The 17,419-nt window shown below is 39.1% G+C and overlaps 1 protein-coding gene across 1 annotated transcript; it reads right to left on the bottom strand.

Moving 5' to 3' along the window:
• Positions 1-156: 156 nt before the first annotated feature.
• LOC145785745 (pre-B-cell leukemia transcription factor 1-like) lies at positions 157-11,407 on the bottom strand. Its single transcript, XM_082597452.1, has 12 exons — positions 11,283-11,407; positions 10,831-11,021; positions 10,241-10,314; positions 8,764-8,843; positions 8,488-8,637; positions 7,900-8,090; positions 5,482-5,617; positions 4,641-4,752; positions 4,310-4,405; positions 2,492-2,580; positions 1,855-1,902; positions 157-1,604 (listed from the first exon to the last, which is right to left on the bottom strand). The coding sequence occupies exons 1-12, from the start codon at positions 11,334-11,336 to the stop codon at positions 1,518-1,520; spliced, it is 1,308 nt and encodes a 435-aa protein (XP_082453578.1). The 5' UTR covers positions 11,337-11,407; the 3' UTR covers positions 157-1,517.
• Between the last annotated feature and the right edge of the window lie 6,012 nt (positions 11,408-17,419).

Raw genomic sequence — 17,419 nt, 5'->3', positions numbered from 1 at the left:
GTATGATGGGGTTGGTGTAGGCCTACGCACTCACACAAAAGATAGGCTATTTTTTTTCGAAACTTACTTTGCAAATGAAACTTGGGCATCTGCTACACAAGCTGGTTTTGAGACATAGGTATACTGTTCTGTGGAGACTGCCATAAAACCAGACAATGAGATTGGCGCAGGACAAGTTATGAGCAAGCGAGCAGCATGGCACATACAACATCGCACGATACAAGTGATGAGATCAGGGCGAACCGAAGTTGTCAAAAACGTAGCTGCAAACAGCGTTTGCTGGTACCCAGCACAGCAAAATCCGTCGTCTTTACTGCGTCTGCAGACGTTGAAGCAATGAAAAAATGACGGATTTTGCTGTCTGAGTAATTGCTGTTCAATCCTGAAAGCCCGAAAGGTTATTTTCAAATTATCCTGGTTTACAAAATCTGTTTAATTTACATGGTACTAACGTCTGTGGACGTTGTATTTATGCACAAGAAACAATTTTGTTAGCCGGGTTAACATCAAAATGGCACCGAAGTACAAACACAGAAACAGTTAAGCTCACGACGTAACCAAATTCATATCGTAAAGTAAAAGCAATTTAACTATAGGCTACTGATGTGTGGAGATTCCAAATACACATTTATCATTCTATCCAGCGTAACTACAACTGAAATCTTGGTAACGATGGATGCAGGGTTGCCGTGTGAAAACTATTATAAAACAAAAGCTCGCGTCAAATTTTCATATTTTCGGCAAAAACAACAAAGAATGTATGGAAAATTAAGTATTGAAACAGATGAAAAAAATTTCATCAAAACGATTAGCTGAAATATAAAAACAAATATAAGAATTCAAACATGCGTTGTCACATTTTATCTCTCTTTATCCGTAAACAGACAAATTTGCAGGCTTATACATGAAAACATGTTTAGCTTGAACACTGTACCATGTGAAAAATGTTCAATGTCTTTTTCGAACAAATAAACCATAGTTAATATTGCAATGGCAACCCTGTAACGACCTGATTAGAAAATCGCTATAGAAAAACCAGTCACAGATCTTATTAAGGTGCAACGTGTTTATCACCACATGATTCAAAATAACAAAACGCAATCGCTTGTGAAGTCAGGGTAGGCAGCTTAAAATGAATTAATTATTAAAATCCTTCTCCCTTCAAGAAGTAGATTGTGGCGATAGTGATGGTAGGCACCACCCTCAGGTAGTGGGTTGAGTTGAATTGCACCCAGTCAGAAAATCAGGATCTTTTTCAGTTCAGTGTAATGAATGCATGGAAGAACTGATGCATTGGCAACTACTGCGTCGTTAAAAGTGAGTGTCTGGTACTTCTCCGGAAGGTGTAATTGATGACGATTGTGCTGCAGTGGTATACGAGCGAGTGAAAGACAACAAGCAGCGATACAGACACAAACTACAGCGCGACATCGTGAGTCAACTGGCGATCAATAAAAGCAGTACCACCAAGACGTCATACTGCATTCCTTTCGTCATAGGTTGGCAAGAGGACTCGATTAATCCGCCGAATCTGATCTGCTGCCTGGTGATGTCATGGAAGGGCCGGACCCCCCGTTGCCGTCATGACGCTGCCAACCCCCGTTCTAAAAAACAAATAAAAGTGTGATGTATCCGAACGAAAAGACTATGTTTCCACCAGCACAAGCCTATAATAATCGAATCTACCTTTTCAATTTGTGCAAAAAAATGCAATGCTCACATTCGGTAGACCGCTCACAAACTACAAACAGAACGAAAAGGTAACGCAAATAAAGTGAAAAATGTAATTCCAGCACTGCCACAGAACCAAACGTGTTAAAATATCAGCAGCATACGATTTAGTGCATTACTCACATGTGGGCTGCTGTACATGCGCTGATTTTCACCCCGGTAACCCATACCCTGCAAAAACATATACTGTAGAATGCAATTAACGAAGGAAACACATCGACAAAATGCCTAGAAAGCGATGATTGCCAACCAATATTGTTATGTGGTTGCCAGCGACAACTGGTACAGTGGTGCTACTGCTATCAGTCTTTTCTTCGTTTTATATATCTCCATAGTTTGTGACATATTTTATCTACTTAATAAGATTGCCATAACATGGGCTTTATAAAACGTAGCTAAACATAAACATAAAGTAAGCACCTAAACTTTTTACAACCCTCACAACACAACTGAAAAGTGAACAAGAGCTTCGCAAATCACGTCAGAAGTCAACATGTCAACTGTGCACAGAGCACGCAAGATCAATTAAACACAACCAATCAGAAGAGAAAATCAAGAGTTTTAGAACAGTTTGTTCACTAATCGTGTGACCTTTTCATTTCTCACAAAGGGTGGAAGCGTTCAATATCAAGGTGAGCATTCCGTAGGATGCCTTGCTGAAATCTATTCCCGGCTACATTATTAACACCACGTCATGCATACACAATGACACATATCGTAACAAAATGTAGTTATCAGAAATAAACATCGTATGGCGTACTTGCGACTGGTTGAAGTTTTCACCATTCACGCCCATGTACATATCTCCCTGTCCGCCGAATCCTCGTTGCGATGATGGACTGGCATAATCTAAAAAAGATGCAGAAACTTTAAGATCAAAATACACTAAAAAAGAGATGCTCAATTAAAAAGGGAAAAAAATTCGCAAAAGTTTGACAGATCATAAGCAGGGGAAAAGTAGCAAATAGAACGATGTCCGGCGGTAGATTACTTTCAATCGAATATTTTTACCACAGCATACGGCACCAAAGCGCAACAGGCTTTTGAAAATAATGTGATTTAGATTGCAAACAAATGAGACATTTTAAAGCATGACCGATTGGTTCGTTGTTACTGATTTAAAACCAACTTTCCAGTAAATATAAAAGATGAAACAAAAAATATAAATGATTCTGCGACTTATTAATAGCTTGCAGCACAATGTCTATCGCTGTCAATTCTTGCTACAATCGGCTGCCGAGAGACATATAATTGTCTTAATCACTTCATGATGATGATGATTATGTTTCGGATCTGATGCAGACGTTGGCGACCATGGTCTTTTAAACTTCTCTGTGATTTGACATCCTTATAAAATTATTAGTTTTGATTGTTGCGTTTGTGGCCCATTGGTTCAAGCCAAGCTGTTTAAGCAAGTTAATCGTTGCCGACTTCTGCTTCTTTTTCCTTGCCTTGCCTTCTTCTTCATGTCTGTGAATATGACCTACAAATTCCATCTGGCGCTTTCTAACTGTTGCTATTGATTTCTTTTCTGTTTTAGCCAATTCCAATGCTAACAGGGCTGTATCATTAGGGTGTCAAGTTTGTTATGCTTTGTCCCCCAATTTCATACTTAGTTATAATATACCGAAATTCATCCTTTTTGCGTAAAGACGTTCACTCAGTGCCAGAAAATGGGAATTCGTTTTGTGTCCGAGTCGTAAGCCTCCGTGTTTAAGCTTTTACTGGAAAACTACGTTGTGAATTCTTGCTTGTTCGTATTGTGAAACGGCCAGCAATGAAAAATGGTCCAAAAAGTGACTAATGAAGCGGAATCATGGTCAGAGCGATTCAATTGTTGAATGACAGTTATGCGAGCAATAGATGCTGCATTACATTATCAATCATACATTTACTAAAACATTTGAGGCAATAACATAGGCTACGTTTGGACAACTTGGCGGAAAAAATCCTTTAACACATATTTAAAGGCAAATGTACACCGGACAGGTTTCTCAGCCACAGCTGCTAAAAACGAGCGACAATTTTTTTTTCACTTTTGTAACGCTACACTAAGCTTGAAAATCTACCAATATGCATCAATAAAAAAATGCTTATTGAGCTGGAAAAACAAAATTAGGCTATGTAATGTATAGGGCAGTAAAACATATATAAACTTTTAATTTTTGATACCGTTAAATTATTCAGTTCAAACTGTGAGAAGAAAAAAAACACATTTAGTTTTCCCTAAGAAGTCGCCATTCGGTAATCTGAGATCGGCGTCAAATCCAAAACTGTGATACACTAAAACGCGACAGCCAACGATAGCGCATTGCTTCATCAAAGTTTCTATCAAAATGAACTTGTTTCTAAACTTTTCCCACTCGTGGTAACGCTACAATTAACCAGTTTCAATTCGCATATGTAAAGGCCAACTTTATTGTGACTGAGAATATTTTTTGCATCAGACAATTGAAAAACTTCGGTTATTGATTTTTCTGCGCAGCACTTTGTAGATCTAAAATAGTATGCGAGTGGATGTCGCGGTATTCAAACAAAGAAACAAAGCTTCTTAAACCAACTTGGGCAAACAACCTACTATTTCCTGATGCTGGGGTTTCTGGTCCAGTATCGGGAGAGTCCATACCGCCTTCGACCCCTCCGTCCATGTCAGGGGGTGTGCCGCCATCTTGCGCTGAAAACAATAAACGATCATTAAACGTGTGCAACAGTTGACTGCCAGCATGCAACCATTTGCTTGTTGACGTCATAACACCAATTTCTGATCAAAATCACGGCGAAGTATCCGTGCGATAACTTTAAAACAGAGAAATTTAGCAACAACCTAAATAGCAAATCAACCGTTTTTTACAGTTGATTTGTTGTCTGGGAAATTGCATACACATTACACAAAGGAACAAAAAAACAACCTGCACTGACTGCCGCTTGCGCAGTCTTGGCAGCATACAGGTTCGCTTCTTCCTGGAACTTGCCGATGTTCTTCTTGTAGCGGATCCGTTTGTTTCCAAACCAATTGGAAACCTGGAAAGGAAAGCAACAATGCAGTCAAGCATAATCAAGAAGGCAATTAGGTTGGTTTTTACATGAAATAACAAATAAAAAACGCAGAAAAATAGTCATGAAGAACAATAATATTATATATATATACTGTCTAAAGTGTTTTTCTGGGAGAGTATTCATTTTCCTCTTCTTTAGCATTAAATAACATTCACCAGAGGCAAATATTACGTATTACAAGGTATAAGCTCGGCTAATTGTATAGAAATCGACAATATCACTTACTCTCAACAAAACCAAATAATACTCGGTTAAGGGCATACATTGGTAAAAAAAAATAACGGTTGGCAATGTAATTAATCGGCTGGGCTTGTAAATCTACTTACTAGCTGGCAGGGAAAAAAACAAAAAAGTAAAGCTGAAGCATAGTCATAATAAGTAGTTGTTGTGATGAAATTCAGAAAAAAAAAAACTTAAAATTTGGTAAAACTTAAGACAGGTATTTAAGTTGGCCATCATATAGCCTATGTGACTTTCTTTTACAGGCATCTCTACTCTCTAGTAGCAGGTAATATAACATGGGAAGCCAGGACAGAGCGTAGCCTTCAAACACTTCCCTTTTTATAAGAACAGCACGTTTAATTAGCGTGCTGACGTCAGCAGGACAGAACTTGCCGGACAGCAGGGAACAGCGTGTCGTGGTGACGTCGTTATATCACAGGAAGTGATAGACAGTGATTTATGAAGTCGTACCTGCGAAACTGTGATGGAACATTTCCTCGCCAGCTCTTCCTTTGCTTCTTCGCTTGGGTACGGATTGCTCAGATGGGAGTAAAAATATTCATTCAGAACTTCGGTTGCCTGCTTGCTGAAATTGCGACGCTTCCTCCTGTATGCATGACGTCATCAAGTTATGGCGGCAAAATGTCAGGCTTTATCAATTGAGCGAGCATGATGCAAGTGCAAGATTTGAGCGCGCTAATTATAACGCAATAAATTTTTGCAAAAGTGCCAACAAAACGAGGTGACATCGAGATAAAATATGCAGCAGAAATGGTGAAAATGATGTAAACGCATTTGTGCGTCACGTAAAAAGCTAATAATTTAATGCAACTTTTCAGTCATGATCATACTGCAAAATTAAGCAATTGTAGTGTGTAGGATTTCCGTGTGCACTATTTCTTTGAGCGTAGGTTACAATATGATAACACAATGATGATGATGAGGTTACAAAAGGCCTGTAAGATATATAATGTGTCTAAGTGGCCTCTTGCTATAACTCTTGCCTAATTTTGATGCTTTGCAAATTTCATTTTAGTTATGTCGGGTAAGCGCCTTGCTTTCTAAACAAAGAGACGACAACAAACAATGGTTTAACTCTCGCGGTGTGCAATTCACTTCAAAAACATTTTTTAAATTAGCGCTTGATTTAGAGACAACAACAAGTAGAATCTTCACTCTTTCAGCCTCGGGGACCGGACTGCCCAGGGTTGTTGGTATTTTACCCGACCCAAAAAAAACCGGGTGGGTTTTTTCAATAAAACTCACTTAAAAAAACCAAAAAAAAACATAAAAAACCCAGAGCATCATATTTGTCCAGTTTTTATTAGAAAATTAAAAAAATGAACAAAAACACTACAAGGCACTTAAAACAAACTTTAAATTAGGACTTAAGGATGTGATTGTGAAGTAAATTTCCAAAAATAAACTGAAAACGCAGTGGATATTGTACAGTACACAAAAATCAAGTAATGCCACTTTGTGTATACTGTACTACACTAAAACTCATTTATGCAAGAAGGCCTTATGGTTAAACTGGAGAAAGTACTACTCTGCTGTAGTCTGTATGATGTGAAATGCAATTTAGGAGGCTATTTAGCAATTACAGATTCTGGATTCTAACGCATGGCTGTTTCAGAGCATTTGCCTAAATGGCCATTGGCCACGCAATTGCTCATCCATTACTATGTATAAGATATAATTTCTGGATTAAGATATATAATATATATATAAATGATAAAAAATATTTAAACATGATGGCATAAATGCTCCCTGCCTTCAAATCTAAAGCAAATGGTGCAATAATGTGATTTCTATCACGGTAGCATCAACTTGGTATAGAAATCAGTGGATGATGCAACATCCAACTTGATCTTGAAATTAATGGATGATGCAACATTCAAGCAACAACAGCCCTAGTGCATTATTTTATTGAGTTATGCAAGTATGTACTGTGAGTGAAAGGCACTTCATTCGTAAAAAGTAGTTTTGAGGTGAAATAAGCATGAATCTACCTTTTTTGCATCTTTTTAAAAAAACAAAACAATAAAACCCAAAAAAACGGGTTTTTCTCAACCCTGGGACTGCCACAATGATTCAAACTATCAGAATTAAGCTTGCGAAAAAGCGTTCTCAGTCGAAGGATAAACATTTCCACAGTCCGGGTACCGTAATCTAACTTTTGGGTTACAATTTAAATTTCCTGTTGTGGTGACATTAATTACAATTTTAGGATGCAAACTCAATGCTTGTGGGAAAAAATATCGATCTTGCGAGGAATCTACAACAGAAACCAATTTTGAGGTCAAGATGTTGCAGTGAAAACGTCGTAAACCTGAAAACATGGTCGCACTCGCAGTATGCAGGTTATAGATACGGACCATCGTTAACCCTAAAGTTGGCAAATTACAGCTTTACAGAGGATATGATTGACAAGCAAAAAACGTTTTTTCAAGTAATATATACCAACTAGGAAAAGCTTACAGATAAAACATTTACAATAATTACATCCTTGGTAATTGGAATATTAATGTAGAGTAATTAATTAAACTACCATTCAACGTTTTATAGGCAGAGAAAACTTTTTCTCGAACCGTAGAAAATTTTATTATCAGATCACCGCTTCAATGCGTGATGGAGTACCCTTAGTAAAAACACTTCTTAATCTTTTTTGCAGCAAAAAAATTTAAAACGGTATAATATTTGGTGTGCAGAATCGGCTGCGTTAACAGAGATCTTGAAGAGATGCCGAGGGCACAACTTGAGACTTTGCAAACCATGTGTTCGCTTGTTCGAAAACAAAACAACGCACGCATTCATGAAAGTTCTCATAACCTCGAAATATAATGTACTCAAAATCATTTGCTTGAAGTTTTCACACTCCCTGCCTACCTCGCATCAAGAAACCTGGACCTGAGGATCATGACGGCTTCACACGTGCTCTGCTTCAGCTGAAGTTGAATATTATTGAACTTCTTTGTGATGATTGCAATCATCCGGTCGATCTCCTTGCTTGATATCGGGCGAGTGCGGCTCTGCTCGCGCAGTAAGTTCATCACATGGCTGGTGAACTCGTTGCATGCCTAGAATAGAAGCGGCGGCCATTATCAGGTGAAGGCAAAAGATGCCATCTAAAAAACTGTAACCTGGGTATGGTAACCTTCAAGCCGGGTGAGAGTCACATGCAGAAAGCGTTTTTAACTAAACCTGGTTTAGATACGGAATTTTTTTAACCAAGGAGTTGAAAAGGGTTCCAGTGCGGATATGCAAGCGTCAAACCCATCGATTACGTTAAAGCAAATGGTATTGAAACGTTGCTAAACTGAACAAAAAAAGGACTTAAAAAGTGTGTATGCAGATGAAAGTAATCAAAACATACTTTCCACATGACACACTAAGTAATTTAAAATTACAATACTGAGTAGCAAACATTATTTAATTACGGAAACTCACTAACACAAAACCCATGACGATTATTACCTGGTTGTATTTCTCCAGTTCTGAGTGATAGATCTGACGAATTTGTGCCAGCTTACTGCGGTAGTCGCTGTGTTCTACACTGTCATTGCCTGCTGAAGTAGCAGCTGCAACCGCCGCAGCTGATCCGCTGTTTTCTGGTCCAGCGACACCCTGCGCAATCACGTTATACTGCAGCTTATGTAAGTCATAAATCTGGTCTAAAGGTTACGGTATTCAGCTCTACATGATAAAATTCTAAATGTGAATCAAAACAACACAACACATGGTCATTAATACCTCAGATTCAAGCATTCGATCAAGACGTAGTTGTTGAGGATCGGGAGGTTCATCTTCTGGGGGCGACCGCATGCTCAGTGCTGAAAGTACACAACAAATTCTGAAAAAGAAAAAACTTTAACTCTGAACTAGCCGTCTTAAGAACGGAAACGGCAATGGCGAGAGTAATAAGTGAGGTAAAAAAAGAGGGAGAAAAAGACTGAAGAAAATGATAGAGATGAAGGAGACTATAGACAACTTGCAAGAGCAAATGAAGTAAGATGGTATGAGGATATGCTGACATGATGAGGGATAAGGCAGAAAGTGGATTTAGATGAGAAGATAAATGAGGAATATCCAAAACGAACATTGAAAAAATAGGTGAAGCAGACATGGTTGAACTGAAGAAGATGCGATGAAGCAAAGAGAGAGACAATCGCTACAAGGAGAGAATCGGCCACCTTTATTAATTGGGACAAAATCGAAATTGGATATATATAATGACAGTTTCAAATACACAGACAAACTGAAGAAGTTCTACCACGATGATGGCACAATGCTGAGGAATTGTGCTTTGTGTAACCATTTTGATGCATTATATTATACACAGCCTGTCATTGACAGTAAACGTGAAATTATGCATGTAGATTGACAGTGAACTGCAGCAGGCCGAGACAAGCTATTCACTGTGGGCCTATTCCCTGTGGGACTCGTCAGCACCACACTCACCACATGGAGTACAGTTGATGGCATTGCCTTTTTATAACTTTTAACAATCTTAAATGCAATTTTGTAGAATTGGTACTGCTGAAACTATTCAACTGCTGTTGCACGTGTCACGATTTAATTTAGTTGAGCCATTTCTACAACTTAAAACATGTATGTATTGTATAATGTATATAGATTAGTTTTGTTAATTAAACGAAAGCCACAAAGCACTACAAAAGTAGGTTAAACAATAATTGTTTAACACTGTCACTCTGTCAGGCTTGAATAGAAATTTGTAGCAATCAAAAAACTTTGCAATAATTCAGTATTTTTAGCTTATATTAAGCATTGCAAAATGTGCAACTGTTGTGTCGTACTTGACGATGGCAATCGAGCAGAAGGTGACAGAGATTGAATGAGATTTGTTGAGCAGCGGTCACGTTTAGAAGAACGTACATTACAGCAACTGACTTGCAAAAGAGTGTGCAAGCAATATGTGCCAATCAATCATATTTATGGTTTAATTTCTAAAAATTCCTTCAGTGAAAAGTTATCATTCAAAGTTACCAATTGTTCAGAAATAGGTTGTAACAACTATCATTTCAACTAATACAATAATTATGTTGTAGCGTACATATGTATTAAACCTACATAACTTACATGAAAAATCAATAAACGTTCCAAAAAAAGGTCACACCTTGTGCCAAGCAATGATGATATGATTATACTTTGATGAAACTGCAATACAGATACAGCAGTATTCTACATTCTTTCTCATCTGCTGTGTTACCTGCTTTCTCTTTGATTTCACAAAGAACTTGGAAAAGAGCTCCCTTCATTCGGTGAACATTCAGTGCATGCTTTCTGCACATAAAAAATTGTATCTACAAGATACTTTGTAAATTGTAAATCTACAAGATACTTTGAAGTAACTTGACAAAATGAAACAAATTGAGACCACAGAAATATGCAACATTGTCAATGGCATACCTTCAGTTGAAGCAGCGTAAATGCTAAAACTCTTACTTTTGATTTTTGAATAGAACAATAATGAACCAAAAAGCCCGCAGGAGCTACAGTATTTTAAAGTTTTGCTACATATTTTTATAAATTAATTTGCAGAATAAATGCCGACTATTTGCAATAATACAGATGCATTCAGTGTACCAATCAGGTTTATAGTAATGATTATAATTATATGATAAAGCTTTGGTCGAGAGTTCACTTTGTTGTATCACAAACATACAAAACAAAGCAAATTCAACGACTTTAACATATTTTATTGGTAAATTGCCAATTTTCTTTGTGTGATAAAAATAAAGTATGTTGAACCCATTGAAGTTACTTAATTTTGTCTTCTGTGGTATTCTTATGGCATACCTTGCTTGTGCCTCATCTAGACTTTGGTCGGTGATTGTCATAATTTGCTGAAGCACGTCGCTTATGTCTTGCTTCCTTGTTAAAGTGTCACTCCCAGTATGATTTTCAACATCCACAGCATTTCCACTAGATGGAGCAGGTGTATTGGAGCTGAACTCTCCACTGTGCATCTGGCCTGGCAGATAAGTTTGCTGTAGAAACATAATTTAAAGCATTGTTAACATGAAGTCAATAGAGATCTGAAGAATGAAGGTGGTATTGATAATACTATACAGACGGAAATCAATGCTTGTAAACGCCTGGAAAAATCTGCTCCTTGCATGCATGCCATAACTTCAGATCATAAAATAACATGAAGCAATTCTTAAAGTTGGTTTATCAATCAAAATCCTCATACTTTATGTCATTGTTGGCAATTAACAGTGAGCGAACAGTTCTAACAAAACACTAACCTGCACAATACTCAGAGATGTTGGGGGGTTTCCATATCCAGGCTGCTCTTCCATCACTAATTTTATTTTATTTAAAAAAAATTATATCTTGCTACAGAAAATGACTATTGTTCATATTGAAAATAAACAATATTCATGTATAAAACGTCTGATCCACTTTTGAATCATGCAATGGTGGTTGTTTTGCATGGTTTGAACAAGTTCAATGTAAAATTGCCCCCTCACCTCAAGCAAACATCAGGTATCATCAGCAACCAATATATTGCTAGTCTTAAATGCTATCATGCACTATAGGTTTGCCAAATATCAAAACGAATATCAATATACAAAATATCTGTCTGATGACCTGCTGGTATACTCACCTCCCCATAACACAGCAAACGCTAGGATACCAATCTTTGTTTCATAACTTGGAAAAATTAGTTTTTAGCTTGCTATTACCAGTGCTGCTCCTCTGGCTCACTGATACCTTAAGCTAGATGTAAGCAGAGATGAGAATGATCTTGATGATCAAGATCGTGTTCTTGAAGAATACCGTAGTTTTGTTTTGGTGATCTAGATCTGAAATCTTTTTTTGTGTGATCTTAATCTTTAAGAACAATAAGATCAAGATCACTTTAAAATTGAAGTTTACTTACTGGATCAATGGTAAGCAAACTGCGGTTCATGAGCTGCATGCAGCTCGCCAACATATTTTTTGTGGCTCTTCTAGGTGAATAGTAATATCCCACATTGAGAAAGTGTTGTTATAACTCAAAACTTTATATTAGATACAGCTCAAACAGTTTTAAGTTTCCAAAACAAAGCCAATGAAAATAAAAACAAATTCTTTCCTGAACAGGCAAGTTCAGACCACCAATTCGAACAGTACAAAAATAAATTGCAAGGAGTACGGGAGGAGTTCAAGTAAGATTTGCAGGAACTGAAACCATCTTTTAACATCTTTGTAAATTCTTTCAATGTTAATGTGGTTAGCGATATGGCTGTTTAGTTCACCAATTGTTTGTTACAAACACGTCTGGGTCTGCTTTAGAAATGACACTGATTGCAATGTATGAAGACATAGGTCTAAACAATTTGAATCATTGCCACGGTGTTTGTAGTTTTGGCAAGTGACTCTTTCATAGAACAAGTTTTTCCACCCCTGTATTTGTCCACCATCTCATCCCGTACTGTACCATGTAATTAGTGGCAACGACTAACATTAAGCAACTGTTAATATGGTACGTGTCCAACAAAAGTCAATTTGAAGTTTCAATCTAATTTGGTCAGTGTGGCCATTTCAAGATTTAAAAAGTTTTCTGTGTTGGTCATAATAAATAAGTCAACTTCTGTATATAATTTATGTTGTCATATGATAAAAGATTATTCAACTTTGTTCACAATTCTGTTTTGTACATCCAAAAAAATGTTTGCTTTCTTTGACCCAATTTTACATGTTTGAAAAGTTTGGAATTGGTTTAAATTAAAAAGAACAGCGGTGCTAAAAAAAACTAGACACCATGGCCGACTTTGGTCATGTAAAACTATTTATTGCAGCAATTAACCAAACCAATAACTGTTTAGGGTCTGAGCATAAACAAATAGGCCTAGTGGCCTACATTAAATGTGAAAACATATATAACACAGCCTCTTTTTTGTATAGGCTAGCTTTTGCATTTTAATAGTGAACATTTTAATAGTGCAGACAACAGTATGAAGGTTGCCAAATGGGTATATGGTGCAATAAACATTTCTGTAATCAAGTGAAAGTTGAAAATACTTAGTAGCACAAATAAAAGCTTTCCCACCAATGAACCGTCAGACAATAATTTAGTGAAAAAAGATGCAGTTCAAAGGTTTTTTTTTTAAATAAAAAACATAGAACAAATTGCAAATGTTGTGATTTTTTTCTGTATTGTAATTATCTTCGCCTTGGGTGTGACGTTGTGATTCTATGCACACTACAACAACGATTGATAGGCCTAATAGCAACAATCACTAACCAACAATCACTATTCTGGTAAGCGTTTTAGAAAAGTTCAGCTGAAAGTCTGGCATGAAACTTGTTCTCCATTATGCACAAACTGCACATGTTTGAAAAACCTTGCTTACAATTGTAAGTGGATGGAAAAAGAAAAAAATTCTCAACCTATTTTTTTTTAAACTGCTGAATATTATGACTTTACCATGAAGGCCAAAACTTAAGAGACTTCAAACATGTGTTTGGCTGTTGAATCATTCAGGTGAGTAGGTGAGAATGACAAGTAGGCTATTTAAGACACATTTGAATAAAACAAATTCAGAGTACTTCAAGCATCTGCAACCTACCATGATTGAATAGGCTACTGAACACATTGCCAAGATATCTGTACTTAACATTGGGAGCCTACTTAAGTCAACAAAGGTGTTTCATCTGATGAAGATATTTTGCAAAGGTACAATAGAGCTCAGAATTTATGTTTGACAAACCATGTGACTTTTCATTCCCACCTTTTCAAATTGATCTTGCAAGCCATCTGGGAGAGATCTGGGAACAACCCCAAAGAGATTCCACATCAGGCGATAATCAAGGTTCAAATCAGGAAAATAAGCTTATGTTCCTAACTGAACATGCAACGAAACCAAGTGATTCTGCACTCTCACAAATGCCAGCATTTCTTTTCTTTGCAATAATGCAAAACTTTTGATCATGCTGTCGAAGATTTCATGTCAACTCAAGATACAATGATGACTGCCAAGAGTGAGAAAGTAGTGTAAAAACAAAACATTACTTCGAGCTGGTATACAAGTCCTCTCCCCCTCCCCCCTTGGTAACTCATGACAAAAACAGGACTCCACCAAACATATAGGGTGAAACGGATGCAACCTAGTTCGTACCTTGAACAGTTCGGACCGTCAGTTCGTACCTTGGAAAGATCGAGAAAAAAATTAAAAAAAGCCGAAGTCGCTGATCGCAGTTTCCGCAATCATTTTAACATTTTCCCCCTGAAAAGATCGAGAGAAAAAATAGCTCAAAACCGAAGTCCGCTGATCACAGTTTCCGCAAACATTTTCCGCAGTTTCCGCAAACGTTTTTTCGCAGTTTCCGCCAACCTTTACCCTAACCATAGAGTACCCTCGCTGATCGCAGTTTTCGCAAACATTTTTCCGCTAACCACAGTTTCCGCTTACCCCAACTCTAACCATAGAGTAATCTACGGTATGCTCTACCCTAACCCTCGCTGATCGCAGTTTCCACAAACATTTTTCCGCAGTTTCCGCTAACCCTCGAGTTTGTTTCAAATTGTTTGGGGAAACTCCGATCAGCGACTTCGGCTTTGTGTTATTAAACTGCGATCAGCAACTTCGGCTTTTTTTAATTTTTTTTCTCGATCTTTTCAGGGTACGAACTGACTGTACGAATGGTTCAAGGTACGAACTAGGTTGCACCCGGGTGAAACTACTTTACCTTTGCTTTACTGTTCACACACTTCAATCCACACGTTTTGGTCAATTCCTCTTTGTCATGAGTTACCAGGGGGGGACTTGTATACTAGCTCCCATTACTTATGGTAAAAGGATTTAATAGCCTAGTTTTCTACTATTACTAGCATTCCAATTAACAGCAATTTATTGATGTTTAAACGCACTTGGTAAGCTTAAATTTTTTTCTTGCTTGTCACATTAGCAACGATCAGCCAAATCTTTACATCACTGTTACGAAAAATTGTCACAATGCCAGTAAAATTAACTTGCTCGCGTATCTCCAAACTTTTTCTTGCATACTCCTGGGAGTACTGTAGTACAGTACCGTACCGGTACCTATGCGTAGTGCGTACTCCTGTTTGAGAACCCTGTACTAAGGTGCCACACTGCTTCCAGACTGCAAATATATAGAAATACTAAAACAATCATATTGTTATTAATTTACTTTGTGAAAGCTAACAGCTGTAGCCACCGGTGTTTTAAAAATTCAACCAATGGACAATAAAAAGCTATCTCAATGGTACCCTACCGGTAGCCTAGTCAGTGCACAGCAGCCAAATCAAAAATCTAGTAATGGAAGCACTAAAAAGGTTCCCAATTTAAAAAATCTCTAGTATTATATATTAGTGGCTTAAACCAGCAGTTGGGTTTTGCAAACAAACATCAAAGATCAAACAATTTGGTATTTACATAGAAGCAACAAAGGCAGCGGCCAGCCAGGCTTATTTGTCTGATTTAAGAAAGGTTGCCAGAGATTTTTTTATATTTCCAGCTCAATTGCCACTGAAAAGTTGCCCAATCATTTACAAGTTTAAATAAGCCCAAAAATAGCCCAAACTGTGGAAGTAGAAGTCAAAAATCAAAATTTTTAGCTACAAATAGCATTTTTTTTGTAAAATTTGGTTTAAAATAAAACAAACCCAAGCGAAATTAATTAATCAACCAGCACAAACCCACGGCTGCTAAAATTTTAAGACGTTCTGCTATTGTGAAGAAAGAGGCGTTCTTACCGGCTATCAGCACAAGGCTGAGCGCTCACTACTCACTAGTACAACGAGCAGTTGCGATTCGCTAACCATAACGGTGTAGCTTCCACGCTAGCCATTCAGACCATCCAATCAACAATATGTTTCTCGGTAGACACGTGTTTCGCCCATGAGGCTGGGCTTATCAGTATCGCATTGTAGTGTTGAACTGTTTTATTCGCATCAGTAGCTCACGGTACAAAAGATTGACACGGCGAGAGCGTACAAACAAACATAGCCAGGTCGAAGACTTTAATAAACCGGCCTGCCATACCCTGCGGCGGCGGGGAGATTTATGGGGTGACGATGCACCCGGAGGGTTAAGTCCACCAGCTTAGGTCGCGAGAGCCAGGCTGGGGAGTCGATCGAGGTACCTGTGGAGAGAGAGTGTGGATCGAAACACTATATGGCCCGTCCGCAAATTTAGAATGGCAGAGCGGGCCAGGGAGACAGGCTCTTTCTGCACAGCCCAGAAAGAAGCCCTGCGACGGACCGGGCGACCCGTCGCGTGTGGACGCTGAAACCGGCAGTAGCCTAATTGACCGCCGGGCAGCGCACACGTCTCCTTCACGCGTCCTCGCGCAAGTACTTCCCACCCATCGTTGCAGGCGCCGGGCCAATACGGCGGCGTAGATTTTATAAATGTTTCGGCAGATGGAGATGGGCCGCCAGTTGCTGACGTCGTGCAGGTCACCCTCAGGGTCTTTACATATGAGTGTGATCCTGCTGGTTCTCCACTGGTCCGGTACACGACGGTTGATCCGGCAGGTCTCGAAAAGGCTGGCCAAGAGTCCCCCTCTTGGGTCCAGGGTCTTCCAGAAACCGTAGGACAATCCGTCAGAACCAGGGGCGGAACCGACATCAAGCGACTGGAGGACCGCCTCCACCTCCCGGGCCGTAATGGGACCTTCACCGTCATCGACGGGGAAGAGGTTCACATTATCATGCTCGTAACGGTGGGAGTTTATCCACTCGGGCATCTGCGAGCAATTTCCAGCTTCAGGACCGGTCATGTCGCGTCGAAATCTCTCCTCAATTTCTTGAGGTGGGATTTCGCAACGACGGTCACTGTTTTTTTCCTTCAACGATCCGGCGGACCGTTCCCTTCGCGTCTCGCGAGAAGGCGGCTCGCAACCCCACGCCCCTACGATATCGGGCTTCGTTCCCGCGCGAACCCCCGCCGTCCGACCGAGGAGAACCCCCGTTCGAACGACGGCGAGCCGCACGAGCCCGGGCGCCACAATTGAAGCGTGGTTTGCGAGGACGTGTCCTCTTGGGCGGCGAAGTGCCAGCGGTCCACTCTTCCAATTCAATGCAGAACTGGTCAAAATTTATGCCACCCGCTAAAGTAAGGTTCACTAAACTGCAAAGAGCCCGCCTGGAGCTTTTCGTCTTACTTTCCCTGACCGGTTCAACAGGGTTTTGGATGGATTGTTGATTATTGGGTGTGATGGACATCCTTGGGGTAGTCTGTGAGAGTCCGGAGTCATGCGTGGCTTGATTGCATGCCATGGTGTCACTTCGGGGTCGTGTCAAGGTTTGGGAAGAGCTAGTTGACAGGAATTCAGAGCGAGTGGTTTGGGTAGGTGGGGTAAAGGGTTGGGCTTCAGCAAACAGCGTCGAGCTACAAGGTTGTATAGGAGAGATGGAAACAGGATTTAAGGG

Source organism: Aplidium turbinatum, chromosome 2 (assembly GCF_918807975.1).
Source record: "Aplidium turbinatum chromosome 2, kaAplTurb1.1, whole genome shotgun sequence".
NCBI classification, from domain to species: Eukaryota; Metazoa; Chordata; class Ascidiacea; order Aplousobranchia; family Polyclinidae; genus Aplidium; species Aplidium turbinatum.
Note: the sequence above shows the minus strand (reverse complement) of the source record. Positions and strands in the feature narration are given on the sequence as shown.

Excerpts from the sequence above, each read along its gene's own strand:
- LOC145785745 (XM_082597452.1), bottom strand. The coding sequence starts at position 11,336 with ATGGAAGAGCAGCCTGGATATGGAAACCCCCCAACATCTCTGAGTATT. Across the intron at positions 8,638-8,763 it reads ATCGAATGCTTGAATCTGAG|GGTGTCGCTGGACCAGAAAA; the intron begins GTATTAATGACC and ends GTGATTGCGCAG. Across the intron at positions 1,903-2,491 it reads AAAACTTCAACCAGTCGCAA|GGTATGGGTTACCGGGGTGA; the intron begins GTACGCCATACG and ends ATGTTTTTGCAG.